The 14014-nt window shown below is 42.9% G+C and overlaps 1 protein-coding gene across 8 annotated transcripts in view; it reads left to right on the top strand.

The window, feature by feature from the left end:
- Positions 1–14014, top strand: part of wnk1b (WNK lysine deficient protein kinase 1b) — an 84719-nt gene that overhangs the window by 56696 nt on the left and 14009 nt on the right. For 6 of the 8 annotated variants that reach the window (XM_075471808.1, XM_075471807.1, XM_075471805.1 and 3 more), the window contains exons 12-30: positions 1790–1870; positions 2134–2208; positions 2887–2964; positions 4822–5088; positions 5999–6069; positions 6192–6348; positions 6476–6592; positions 8285–8395; positions 8574–8625; positions 8761–8901; positions 9612–10506; positions 10875–11203; positions 11301–11362; positions 11727–11783; positions 12836–12919; positions 13030–13066; positions 13154–13236; positions 13321–13605; positions 13722–13993. In XM_075471808.1, the coding sequence (XP_075327923.1) occupies positions 1790–1870; positions 2134–2208; positions 2887–2964; positions 4822–5088; positions 5999–6069; positions 6192–6348; positions 6476–6592; positions 8285–8395; positions 8574–8625; positions 8761–8901; positions 9612–10506; positions 10875–11203; positions 11301–11362; positions 11727–11783; positions 12836–12919; positions 13030–13066; positions 13154–13236; positions 13321–13605; positions 13722–13993 (3254 nt within the window). The remainder of the gene's footprint in view (positions 1–1789; positions 1871–2133; positions 2209–2886; positions 2965–4821; positions 5089–5998; positions 6070–6191; positions 6349–6475; positions 6593–8284; positions 8396–8573; positions 8626–8760; positions 8902–9611; positions 10507–10874; positions 11204–11300; positions 11363–11726; positions 11784–12835; positions 12920–13029; positions 13067–13153; positions 13237–13320; positions 13606–13721; positions 13994–14014) is intronic. The other 2 variants (XM_075471806.1, XM_075471809.1) reach the window with 2 other exon arrangements.

The raw sequence follows: 14014 nt of genomic DNA, 5'->3' as shown, positions 1-14014 counted from the left end.
TTTAATTCAATTACAACGTGAGAGTTATTATTGTTGAAGTAAAATACTGGCGGTGGTCTTTGAGACGCTCTCTAGTGCACAGGCTTTTCAAGCAAACAGTCTAAGCCCCCTCCTTTATGTGCTTATGTTGTGAACTTCATTTATTTTGTCAGTATGAGTAAGTAATATTTTGTCTGTATGTTCATATATGAATGTATATGAGAAATGTGTGTTTGTATGGGTATACTCTTTCTATGGTATACTTTGGTTTTGCTCATACAAATCCAAAGTCAAAGTGATCCTTAAAATCATCTCGATGTGCTCTTCAAATAAGTTACTATATAATATTCAATTTTTAAATGCAATACATTAAATGGCAACCTAAGTATAGGCTTAAAATTGAATCTTTGAAGCATGAAAGCTGTGAGACTTTGTGGATTTGTGTGGACAAACACACAGAAACATACAACAAAACTGAGAGGGCTTAGACGAACCAAGCAGTGTAACCGTCCAGGGAGCCACTCATGTGTATGCTCTATAGGTTATTGCTGTTGTTTTTTTCGTTGTACATGCTAAAGAGCTTGTCTTCGAGCCAGTTCTATATTTTTAGCATTATTCGTTGTCATTTCCTGCCCAGTCTGAAGATCAACCTCCTACACCGAGTTCAAAGATCACAGCTGAAATTATATTAAACCCTTAGAACGCTGATGTCATCCATACTTTCAGCCACTTACTGTCCCCGGATTTTCTTTTAATTCCTTCAGTCTTTATCTGTCATTAACTCTACTTTTGTTACAAGTCATTTATCTTCATTTCTTAACGTTTCTTTCAATTTTATTCCTAAAATCTGTGTTCTGCGAGGTTCTTTGCTGTGTTTGTATTACAGCCTCTGTTAGTTAAAGGTAGGTGGTAGTCTGTCTGGTGCAACATGCTGTGCCTGCATTGGCTTTCTTCACACTTTGTGAGGATGAGCCTCATGGCAAAAACTGAGTTGCACACAGCCTTCTAAGGGTTCAGTCACTTATTGGTTGGTCCTAATTGTCCGCTTACTGCCGTATGTTCGATTGTTTGAACGCTTCAGGAAGGGAAGGGACTTCCTTGTTCTCTGCAGTCATCATCAGAGACGTTCATGGATTAAGAATCAAACATGAAGTTAAATGCAAAGTTTAACTTGACTGGGAATATAAAGAGAAAATGTCATATTTCAGACTTTTTTTTAAGGGTATCTTTGGAAAATAAGTCAGGCCATGTAGGAGGGACTGCTTTAAATTCTTCTACTTTTGTTGACTATTTTTGAGTCTCAATACTCCAGCCTCTACTCTGAGCTTTGTTGACTACAGTATGTAACATCCACTTATTATCACTGCCAATCACTAAGGGTCTTACCTGCATGCAATGTAATAAGAAAAACCCTACTTACACCCTGCTTAACCCCAGTACCGTGCCTGTACTGTTGCTGTATATGCATACAGTAGATGTTAATGTGCATATATATGTCGCTGGATGGATTAGTGTGTATACATATTGTCTTTGTGCATGGGTGCATACACAAGAAGACAGTCCACGTTAAATGCCGATCAGTAGAGAGCACAAATACCTTGTGTTTGCACTCATGCATGTTTTTGCTCCGGATGCTACAAACATGTTCTGATTGTTGCCTTTTTTTTTTTTTTCTCTCTCCTTGTTCTCAATCTCTCAACTTTTCACTTCCATTCTCCATGGTTATATGTCCTACAACATCGGACCGCTTCCTCTGTCTGTTGTCTGGTTTTTTTTCTGTCCGTCTTTCTATAAATCTGTTTCTGAGCAGCAGCCAACCCCTCAGCCGAGTTCAGGACCTCCTCTGGTCCCTGCTCCCACCCAGACGGCTCCTCCTGGGACATCCCAACAAGTAAGCCACCACACATCCATTCACGTCTCACTTTTATTTAAAGAGAATACAATTATTCTTCAATTATTAATAGAGTTATTGTGCTCGTTAAATGCTTAATGTCCAAGGGATTTAATAATGCATCAAATGTTTCTTGTTTGATTTAGCTGGAATGTATTTCAGTTAATAGTTAACGGTAGTCACATCCTTCAAAACCTTCATGTTTGCACTAATTTTTCACTCATTTCTTCACTAACCATGTCCCCTCCCACACTCTCCTCCAGGTCGTGTCAACTAGTCAGAGCAGTACATCTCTTCAGAGCCCGACACACTCAACTCTGCAACAAGCACCTGCACAGGTACTGGAGGTTTAGTTTGAATATGTGGAGGGAAACACTCTCTCAATCCACCCCAGTTGGCACTAGTTCTCTGCAGAGAGGTTCTGGATTGAGTTCATTGCTTTTGTATACACCCTTTAAGCACATTACTTGAATTACCAGCGTAATCTAAAACAATCCAATACAACAGATATGCCATGAATGAATCTTTTGCTCAGCTAATGCATTTTTTTATCCTCGTCAAATGTGTTTTTATGGTGCTCCACTAGTATATTTGTTTGCACTTATACATAGAATAGATACATATAACTATTGCGCACACGTTCAGTAAATCTGGTCATATTTATGTTATGGAAGTGCTCACATCAAGTGTCTGGAAGCTAGTGAACATGTTTTGATAGACGGCTGACGGACATGAACTGATAAACAGACACGCATGGAACGTGTAAAAGAACCGCTGAACTGGCGACTCGAACAGCAGTAACATAACTGTCACTCTTACATTTCATGCACTTTGATGTTTTTGTTCTGTGTTTTTATAGCATGTTCTGCTCTGTTCCACCTTAAACTCATCATCAGCTCAGTTTGTTTCTTCTGTTCTTCTTTCCATTCTCTGCCTTGCTCGTGGGCATGCTGCGTGTGTTTACCACTGGGTTTGTTTCTTTGTGTTTTTCACTTTTTTGATGTGTGTGTGTGTAGTTGTGTGATCTAAGTCCATCTCCCAGTATAGAGCACCTTTACTTTTTGTACCAAGCAGCCCAACTAGCTCTGCTCCAGGTACCATTGTGTTTTGCCCTGTGTGTTGATAATTAGGCGCCTTTGTGTCTATCCATCCTTATGTATTAGGGTTTGTGAATGTCTGCATCTTCAAAAGTAATCGTGCTTCAGTGTGATTTGTTGGTGTTTGACATTGAACAGAATGCAGGCAGAATTTGTACCATTTGAAAATACTAGTTGTGTCATGTGTTGTTCATAAGAATTTTCCTTTTGTTTACCTAAAACACTCCTACTAACCCCTTGATTAAAAGCATGGATAAGAAATACCCTAGAAAATTTCAGGGAAATGTAGATGGGTGTGTAAGATAGACCAACGTAGTCAACGTGACAAAAGCCTTAGTTTAGAAGTGCAGAGTTTTTATGAGAAAGTGGTGGACCTGTCTGAGGACCATAGAAACTATGGACTATTGTTGGACAGCAGCTGCTCAATCACATGGCAGTTGTGTCCTCAAGCATACTCTTCTTTATCATTTATTTGACTCTGTCTGGGACCATAATTCAATAAGTGAAATGATGCTGTAATAAAGAGGGCTTAAAACTAGGGATGTAGACATTAAACTCAATAGGAAAATGCTCACTGAGGTCACAGATCAATTATGAAGGAGGTCATTTTCTCATGAGGCTCATCACATTTGACTACTTCTCAGCCTCCGTTCCACCTCTAGCCTCTATTCTCCTTCCCATGATTGTAATTGTAATTGTTCACAGCTAAATATTTTTGAAGAATGTCTACTGGAGGAGGCATAATCGAGTGATAGTACATGGTACAGGGTTTTTATTTTTTTTTATTTTCAGCATTCTTACGAAAGCACTTTACAAATGGCTTTTAAAGCCACTAACAAATCTAATGCTCATCTGACAGCAACAATTAAATACATCTGTGTGCTGCGACAGAATAATTGTTGCAGCTGTATTACATGTCATATTTAATACAGCTGCGCGTGCCACAAGGAGTCGAATGAAGGAAAAAACTATGTGCAAACTGGGAAATGAGACAAGAGGATAGAACACAAATGGACTTTGTTCATGTCTATCAATTGATGCTAAAGAAAACCCGGCGAAAAGATTTTTTTTTATCATTTTTACCATTTCTAAGTTTAAAGACCCTTATTATTCACTCAACAAAGCACCAAAAGTATTGATTATCTACGGTTCTATGGGTCAGGATAAAACAAAAATAAAAATTGAGCAATACTTTGCCAGCAAACTTAAATGAATTAAAAGCCTTTTTTTCTCTTTATTTTTCCAAATCTTGGCTTCTCAGGAAACGGAGTCTCTTAGTCAGAGATGCTTTTGGGAAGCCCTTAGTCTCCGTTTGGAAGAGTGTTGCCCATCTACATTCTGAAATGAATTTGCTCGGTCCTCCAATGTCTTGAAATCCCTACTGCACGTTGTCTTAAGAGTTTTGTTTTGTGGTTGCATGGAAGAGTAAAGTGTGTGTCACACAGCTCGTTGCCACCAAATATGTAGTTTGGTGTCAGAGCTTGGGATGCTATCACTAATAGACTTGATGTGCAGTATATAACAGCTGTCTTGCTCCGAGAGTTTTTCTCTGGGGCTTTTTCTGCAGTTCTTTCGCATCATATATCAGGGAAACCATTTTTTCCCCACTTATATATGATGTAAAGATGCGCTTTGGTTCACTGTTCACTGCTGAGGCAACTAAATGGAGCTTTCTCAGTCTGTCCACACTTGTCACTTCTGATCACTTGCTAGGTTTATCTACTTCCTCATCCACCCTGTGACGTCTCTTCCGTCTTTTTCGCGTTTTCTCATCTCACTCATCGTCTGCCTTATCTACCCCCCCTCTTTCTTTTCTCTTCCCTTCTCCTCCTATTCTTGGACTTTCCCTCTCAGCCCAGTCCAACTTTGCCCACCTCCGCCGTTCCCTTGCCGACCCTCTCCTCTCCGTTGCTGTCTATTCCCGTTGCCATACCGACAGCAGTCGTGACCGCCCCTCCCTCTCCTCTGCCAATCCCCGTTGGGGTGGTACCTACAATTGTTTCCCCTCCTCCTCCTCTTCCTCCTGTCCCCACACCTGTGCCTCAGCCTATGGCCACCGTGGTGCCAATCATCAGTGTAGTCGCCGCCCCTCCTGACACTCCCATGGAGGCCCCTCCTAAGGTACTGGTTCTGCTGAAAAGGACCAAGTGAATGTCATGTCCCTGTTCAGTATCTGTCACAATAAAATGCTGTATGAAATCGCATTCAATGGAGGTCATTCCCAAAGTATTAACTTACTCAAACTTATCTGTAGTAGTTGCTTGTCTAATAAAATATTCATATTTATTCGTGAACTTTGCTCCATCTTAAACACTACCGAGACTTTTAGCCGCCTGTAATGTAGCATTATTAAACACACACACACACACACACACACACACACACACACACACAAATGCTGCTTTACCTGACAGCAACCAACCCATCTTAGTTATTTGAAAGTCTTTAGCCGCTTTGTTTCTGTTAAGGTTGAGATTCATGACATGAGCATCTCAGATTGCTGGAGTACTGTTCATGGTTTGTTTGTGAATGCGCAGCATTTATTGGTGTTTGAGTATCTTGTGTGTCTTGGTGTAAGAATGCAAATGAAAGCAGTGGTCGCTGGAGAAATCTCTCGGGTTCTCGGTGGAACTGGAGAAAATGTAAAACTTCAGAGACTTAATTGGTCTGAAAAAAAACCGGTGTCTAATAGGACCAGTTAATAACTGTCCTGGGATTTGTTGAACTGTAGTTATTTAGTTCCATTTTTAGCTTTTATTTCCAAGTCATCATTTGTAGACTGTTATGACAGGATGGAGTAGTTTGCAGTGTCTGTTTTATTCTACATGCTTTTTTTTTGGGGGGGGGCTGAATTTACTGAGATCTTATTTCTCAAAAATCATGAAAACTTTGCTTTTAATCAAATTTTTATTTTTTTTTTCCAAGATCCCATGCTGCATTTTCCTTCCTCACAATGTGTTTGTGGCGATGGTCGCTTTACTGTTCATGTGCATTTTCATGTCCTCCTGTATGATGTGTGTGTGTGTTTCAGTCAGCCTCCCAGTCTTCAGAACTGTTACAGTCCCAACTACAGCCACCTCAAGTTTTCTCATTGATAGAGAGGTGATATATGCATGCACAAGCACTTACAAAATACCACACTCCTTGAATTAAAATCTCATTTTCGATACTTTTGGTACGCTCTTTGAATCTGTGCTCACCTGTGTCTGTCTCTCGTACATTAGCGGCCACTCGGAGACCTCAGGCCTGAGTGACGGCAATGAAGGAGGAGGAGGGGGCGGTCGGCACGAAGGCCGCTCCACCAAGCGACATCAGAGACGTTCTGTACGAAGTCGATCGCGCAATGACAAGCTTTCTAAGGCGAAACTCAACGTTCTCAATGTAATAACCCATCCAATCATCCCTCTCATGCCATATATGAGCAATAAGTCCTGTTACGCACGTTCGCTCTTCATAATAACTTTGTGTGCTGTACTTGTTTGTTTGGTGTGTGCGTGATCGCATGTAGATCTCCAACCGAGGAGACAGGGTAGCCGAGTGTCAGCTGGAGACCCACAACAGGAAGATGGTGACTTTTAGGTTCGACCTGGATGGAGACAACCCTGAGGAGATTGCCCAGATCATGGTACTCGCACAGTCACACTGCTGTTTGCACTTTTAAATGACTCTTTCGCTAAATATATTAAAGGCGTACAGTCTTTTTTCAGGTGAAACGGTTTCCTAAGGCTTTCCTTAAATTGCTGTGAAACACTTTGGTCCAAATCTTATATCATAGAAAATGAGGAGATGCAACATTGTTTAAATTCTCTTCAGGGAATTGAAAGTAGATGAGTCGTACGAATGAAAAGTGGCTGAGATATTTGTGTGAAAAATGTTTAAAAAGAGAACAAGAATGAACCCGTGGGTAGCTTCTGTGTTTCATTTAAATCAACATTTGTTTAAAGACAGATAAACAGTACTTTACTATTTTGAGAAGATGAGGCATTATGACTCTGGACTGACATACATTGCTTTATGGTTCAAATGCTAACCTCCTATCACATTGGTCGCACTTTGGATGCATTAGCAGCACATTTAATGAAGCTGAGCCATATTTAAGGCCAATGGGAAACTCTGAAATGAAAAAGTAGGACAGTACAAATAGAAAAAGAGTGACTAACTTAACCTCATTAAATCCTCAGCCCATGAATACAAGCCAGATGTCTGAATGCCACATTATTTGTTGAAGAACTCTCCTTAAAGCTGCAGTCTGCAACTCTTTTTCAAGCATAATGCCTGGAACTGTCCGGGGATTCTGAAAGTTGTACATTAAATACCCCAATACAAAAAAAAAAAGAGTTCTCTAGGTCCCCTATATGTCCCGCTAGGTCCCTCCAAAGCCAGCAGGTTTGTTTACAAAATTGCAGACCGGACCGGTAAAAGGTAACCAATCAGGTTTACGAGCTGGGCTCTGCTGCCTGTCAATCACCGATTGTGCACGCGCGATACAAGGTAGGCTCGTCCCCACGCTGATTTATCTAGACTATTGAACTTCATTACGGGCTTGTCTACTTACTGTGTCTTCCATGATCGCAAATGACAGGTGAGTTGATGAATGAGGAGTCGTGTGGGCGCATCTGGTGTGCACGTAGATGTGCACGAGTTCTCATGTGTTTTGACGGGGCGGGACAGGAAGTTGAATAACTTTTTATTTTTCGGTTAAAAAATACGCATTTCTTGCATTTTGCGACTACGGAGGTCACCGTTTTCAACTTCAAGCGTTCTGATAGATCATGTAAACTCTTAAAATGCCAAAAAGTAGGACTTTACGTATGACAACAACAAATCTTGCAGACTGCAGCTTTAAGCTTTACAGGTTGATGATTTTCTTTTAGCCACCCACCGGAACATGTTTACAGAGTTGTTTTTCCGGTACTGTGTGTTGCTGCAGCAGCAACTCTTGTTATCTTCTATCTGAAGGGGAAATGACACAAAAGCATGAATGTCCTTTTTACATCTGCCCTGCTAGTGAGGATTGAGAAGTACAATGTCTGGCAGCTTGTCTTTGTTATTGGCAGCGTGTCTGTGTCTGAGGCTGGAAAGTTGTCTGATCTTGACATCCAGAATCAGACAGACCTTAAATCCTGCTCGATACTTCTGTACTAAAGCTGGACCATGTTTTCCATGCCAGTACACATGCTATCTACTCCTTGTGCTCCAAAACCACCGACATACATGTAATGCCTGTGCTTTAATGGAGAGTGTCTTCATCAGACTCCATTACAAGACACATTTCTGTCTTCTGCCATAAGAATACAATATATTTTCCTTCGTCCAGGTCCAAAGTGAGTTCATCCTGGAGAGTGAGCGGGAGTCATTCATTGAGCAGGTCAGAGACGTCATTGAGAATGCTGATGAGAAGGGTCTGGAGAGAGACACGAACAGCCAGGTAAATGCAACACTGAGTCTTTATATCATTCAGTTTTTTTGTCTATGTTCCTTTTGTGGATTTGGGAGTACACTTGGAGCTATGCATACTTCAAATAGCATAATCATCAAAATAGATCATTTTATAGTTTTTCCCAGCTGATCCCTCTCAGTTAACATGTTCCGTTGTTGATCTACAGATGGTGGGTGACAAACAGGAGCAGACTCCTGTGATATCTACTCCTATGCCAGGTAACAACGACAAAATAAAAAGCCTCGCAGTAACGTTTGGCACCGTGGGAAGACTACACATTTTATGCCCAAGAATTGTTTTTCACTCAGACCAACAGATAATGAGGCCATGAATCGTTTGTTTTTTGCCCTTAGACATCCCGTCAAGTGCAACAGCACAAGTGGTCCATTCAGCAGGTCGGAAATTCATCGTCAGCCCCGTACCTGAAGCCAGGCTGAAGGAACCAACATATCCCTACTCTCCTTCTGCTGCCCCTGCACTTTCTGTTGAAACGGGTAAGGACTCTGAGTCTGTAAAGCTCATCTGTATCGGTCAACTTAGTTCTCTTTTTTAAAGTACACTTGGGTGTTCAATAATATCCCGAGTCGATTCGACTCGATGCGTATCGTAATGGGTTATCACTCTTTCGGTGCCATTGACGTCTATAGACGTCAATTTAAAAAAAAACGTTCACTGCCAAAGACGTCTATAGACGTCAATTGCTTTTTTTAACGGAGCGGGCTGGGGGACAATCTAGCGGAGTTCGTCACTAAATCTTAGGCTTGTAAACACTAAACAGAGAATTATACTGGCAAAATTACCCGCTAGGTGGCAGCAGTGCCACTTTGCACACACCAAAAAAAAGAGCTCGTTTTCTCCATTTTTTGGATCAAACAGCTGATTTTGGTGAAACCAACCTATGTTCTACTGTTTATTACTAAAAGACTGAAAATGGTAGAAACAAACTTCTTTTTCCTGATCAAAGAAGAGAGTCTACTCTTTCTTTTGGTAATTTCGGTGTGTACATAGTCATAAGAAACACTTTTCTGTGGGTCTTGGAAAATCAGTCAAAATACTGAAAAACATTTGGCAGTATGGGTGTCTCTGAACTGAAAATGGCTGGCAGCCAATGAGTTAAATGGGTGTAAGCATGTTGAGTTGTGCTGGGTATGATCATATTGGTGATTTCACGAGTTGTGAGAATGGTGTTCCTCTTCCTTTCCAGTTCCTCCAGCTCCATCTCAGATGCCGGGCCAAGGTTTGGGGTTGTCCCAGTCCGCTGGAGTAATCAGCTTACAACAAGCCTTTTCTGAACTCAGACAGAACCTAAATCAGTTTGATCCGGGACCCAGCACAGCCCCGGCCTCCATCCACTCCACCCATCCTCCTCTGCACCCTGCTGCAGCTTCAGTCTCCTCACAAAGTGGCACCGTCACTCCCACTGTGGACTCTAATGCCGGGCTTGTCCCTTCTAATTTAAAGGAGCAGGTCCTCGATCCCTTTCTACCTCCTCTCCCCTCATCCTCCACTCCCTCCTCTGTGCCCCCCCTCCGTCTCAGTCCCCCTTGTTCCTCACCTCCTCCTACTTTGGTAAATCAGTCCATCCTTCAGTCACAGCCACATTCTCAGAGTGTGTCCCAACCACAAACCCAGGGTCAAGCACAAATTCAGCCCCAGGCTTTCATTCAGTCCCAGACAGTTTCTGCTGTCGTTGCTGCTTCAGTACCTTGTACTTTACCAACAGCCAGCATGTCCAGCATTCCCCCAGCACGGCTCACCTCCCCTCCTTCCAGTCAGACTCTTCCCTTTGTATCTACACCACCCTCTTCCACTCCTACAGCTAGTGTAGTCTCATCTGATCATCCATCAGTCTCTCCCACAACCTCCCTCACTTCTTCCCTCTCCTCGTCTGTCATCCCCACCCCTGCCATCCCAGGTCCCCAGCTTGCTCCCTCTGCCCCCTCCCAACCTGCGCAGTCCTCTCCCTCCTCCTCCTCTATAGGACTCCAGCCAGTGACCACAAATGTTCCTATAGTGCAGCCAACTTTGGTCGACTCCCAGCCACAGACAGCAGCCCTGCCAGGGCAGACGCACACACACTCTGGGGAATGTGATACAAGGTGAGGAGTGGTTGATGCGCATCAAATCACAATACTTAAATTATGCAAACGGGCAAAAGTTGGTATCAACTGATTGTTCAGTTAAAATATAATTTGGCAAGTGGAGAGTAATCACACTTTTTTTAGAAGCCCCTGCCACTCTTTTTTTGAATAGATGTTTGTTGCTCTGTTTACATCCTGAAGTCCTGAGGAGGCGGATAAATTGAGTTTATGACCACAGGTAAACGCATTTTGAGTTTACGTAAGGTGGTTTTCTCAGTGCAATTTTATTATTTCTCGCCCTGTGAGTCACAAATGTCAAATGTTTTTGAGAAACTCTGCTTAAAATCTGAAATTGTCAAAGTCATTAGTCTTGTCTTGATTCTCAGGAGTGATGCCTCCTCTGAGTCCCAAGGCAAACCAGACGATATCCAAACTCTGGACAAGAAGCTGCGGTGTCTCTTCATGGACCTCGGCGGAGGGGTGGCATCCGCTCAGGGAGACATCTTGGCGGTTGACGCGGCCTCTGGAGCCACTGTGGCAGGTACCTCGTCTCCGGTGGGCCCTGGCTCTGCCTCCACCACAGCTATCACAGCACCTGGCTCCAGCCAGTCAGCCAATCCTCCTCAGCCCCCCTCCAGCCTGGCACTGGGCTCGCTCGGGTCATCTGCCCCAGTACAGGGCCCTGGAACACCTGTCGCCACCCCTGCACAGACGGGTAGGTGCACGGATGGATTTTTGCACCTGTGCTACAAGTAGTTAATCTGTGTTTTTAAAGCATTGCTTTCTGACTTTCTAAATTTAATTTCCCATAGTTATCCCTGCCTCTTCCTTAAGCCAGACCACTCCATCCAAAACCCCCTTATCCAGGGTACCGGTAAGTTTCTACGGTTTGTCATAACACAGAAATGTTTGGAGAGGTTTAGACCCAGTCAAACCAAAGTTGACAGAATTATTTATTTGAGTATGTGGTTAAAGAGCATGTGCATGTTTTTGGATGAAACTTCCAAGCTAATTTACACTGCTACACTTAAAAGTTAATAACTCCCCACTTATTGGTGTTCAGGAGCTATACGTGTGCTCCACCATGTTTCTACCACTATTCTTGCAACTCATTTAGCATGAAAATTCCCTTTGACATCCTCCACGATGTGCACTACTCTTGTAATTTCCTCTACAATCTTTTCTATTGTCTCTCTTTCTCTCCTCTACCTTATCATTATATCTTTCTCTGGGATCAGGCTACTTCTCCTCCTTCAGAACTCATGACATCCTTCCCAGGACCTTGTCTAATACAGGTGTTTGTTTCCCTTATTTTTTTAAGGCTGCTGTCTCCGCTGCAATGCAGTACTGTGTTCATGCTTACTATTAAAGGCTTTGAATTTTTACGTCGGCTTTTAGCTTTATCTGGTTGAGCTCATTTGGGAATCTTTTGTGTGAGTACCGCTTCAGCTTCATTCCTCCCAGTCTGATTTACTGTGTTCTCTCCGAATAATTTAATGCTTGCACAATGGGCATAACCCCCTATGTGACAACAGAGATATTAAATTTAATTTCCAACAGGGTAATGATGATGGAGAATAACAGAATGTCGTGCAGATATACTGTCTATATGATGCAGATAAATAAAAACGGACAAAGAGATTAAAACTGACAGAAGAGACAGAGGCAGCTGTGAGATGGACTGTAGACCAATGATTCATGGCAGAGAGACAGAGGAGTGACTTTAATTTCCAGACTGTGCCGTCGTGGCTGTGGATGCTGCCACCTAAAAATAGACTGTCCTCTCCACCAGAACAGCACACTGAATAGCGAGACATGACTCGCAGCTCTTTTCTGAAGAATCTGACCTGCCGTGTCATAACATTCGCTTCCCACCCCTTCTGGAGCTCTCCCAGGCGAGACTTGCCAAATTTGATTAAAATAATCCTGCTGTTGTTGAAGTTGGCAAGGGATCTGATTTTGATGATGTATTTTTTAATCGTGGTTAAATTGCTCCAGAGAATGAAAGGCTTTGCATGCCCTCTATATTTCCATTCTTCTACTGATGTGTCCATGCATGAAGGAGAGGGATCTATAACTTGAGCTGGGATCCTTTACACTCTCAAGTATCTTACAGTTGACTTTAAAACAGGGTGATAACCAGGCTAAAATATGGCTTTAGGGCTCTTTGCTCATTAAATGCATCGATGCTTTGAGCTCATTTGTGCCTATGTTGCTGAGTAGTAACTATTTGTTCATCTAATTGCTGTGGCTTTCTCGTGTGTTTTTGCACTGCTTGTTTGTGTGTGTGTGTGTGTGTGTGTGTGTGTGTGTGTGTGTCTAACAGTGTATTTGCCAATACTTTCAGTCCCAGCAGCCTCTGGAGGATCTGGATGCCCAGTTGAGGAGAGCTCTGAGCCCAGAGACTGTTCCTGTGAGCTTACACACACAGGTGAACACACATTTGTTGGCATTTTATCATAGTAGCTTGGTGTTGAATTGTGTATTTTAAATTGATCAGACTACTCGAGCTGTATTCTCCTCTTTCTATGTAAACCTCAGGCCTCTCACAGTAATGTGCCTTCAGCAGGACAACCAAGTATGAACAATATATTTAGTAAACATTTTAAACCGTCTGTCTGAGTCTTTTAGCTGTTGTCTAACATATCTATGATGGATCCTTCAGTTCCCTTCTTTCTGGAGGAAGAAAAAGTGTCTTCTTCTGCTCCTCTTGCTCCTGCGTATGGAATTAAATTGGGAAGATTTCAGGTGAAAGCTCTTCAACAGAACAGACCATACATTAATGCTGCATTCTTCTAAGGCTGACGCTATCTGTTTCATCTGCCTGCTCAGGTGTCATTGGCTGCAGAAGAGCCCGCCGTCCAACGCCCAGCATGCACTGAATCTTCCTCCACCACCTCGTCTACTTCTTCCTCCTCCTCGTCATCCTCCAGCCTCTCCAGCCCAGAGAACACTTTGCACAAAGACTCCTTATCTCCTCTGAGAGGAGGAGGAGGACGAGGCGGGGATGTTGTGGATGGACTCCGTCAAAGGACTCCTACAGGATCCCAACACACCTCTCCTTTTACTTCCCCCTGCCCCTCCCCCAAGCCCACCACTACTATCGGACGCTTCCAGGTATTTACCCGCTCAGTTTCTCATTCTCTCGTCTGGCCTACTTTGTTTGTCCCACCCTCCATTGATTGTTATTTATTTATTTATTTTTCATTCTATGTTTTTATCTTTCACTTCAGGTTACTACCAACACTGAGGCCCGCGTCGGTAGGTTCTCGGTCAGCCGTGCCCAGGAACGGAGCCCCGAGTCCAGGCAGAGTCCCCCACCTGCTGCCCAGGCTGCTAATGGAACCAGTGATCCTGGCCAAGTTTTGACCCCAGACTCCACTCATAAAGCCTCCTTGCCGAGTCTAAACAGCAACTCCTTCAATAACTCCTACATCAGCAGTGACAACGACTCAGAATTTGAGGATGAAGACTTCAAACGGGAAGTGAACCGCCTCAGAGAAAAGTGAGTTATCCCTTGACTTGT

Source organism: Odontesthes bonariensis, chromosome 8, assembly GCF_027942865.1.
Source record: "Odontesthes bonariensis isolate fOdoBon6 chromosome 8, fOdoBon6.hap1, whole genome shotgun sequence".
NCBI classification, from domain to species: Eukaryota; Metazoa; Chordata; class Actinopteri; order Atheriniformes; family Atherinopsidae; genus Odontesthes; species Odontesthes bonariensis.
The sequence above is the reverse complement of the archived record's forward strand: the minus strand, read 5'-3'. Positions and strand labels throughout refer to the sequence as shown.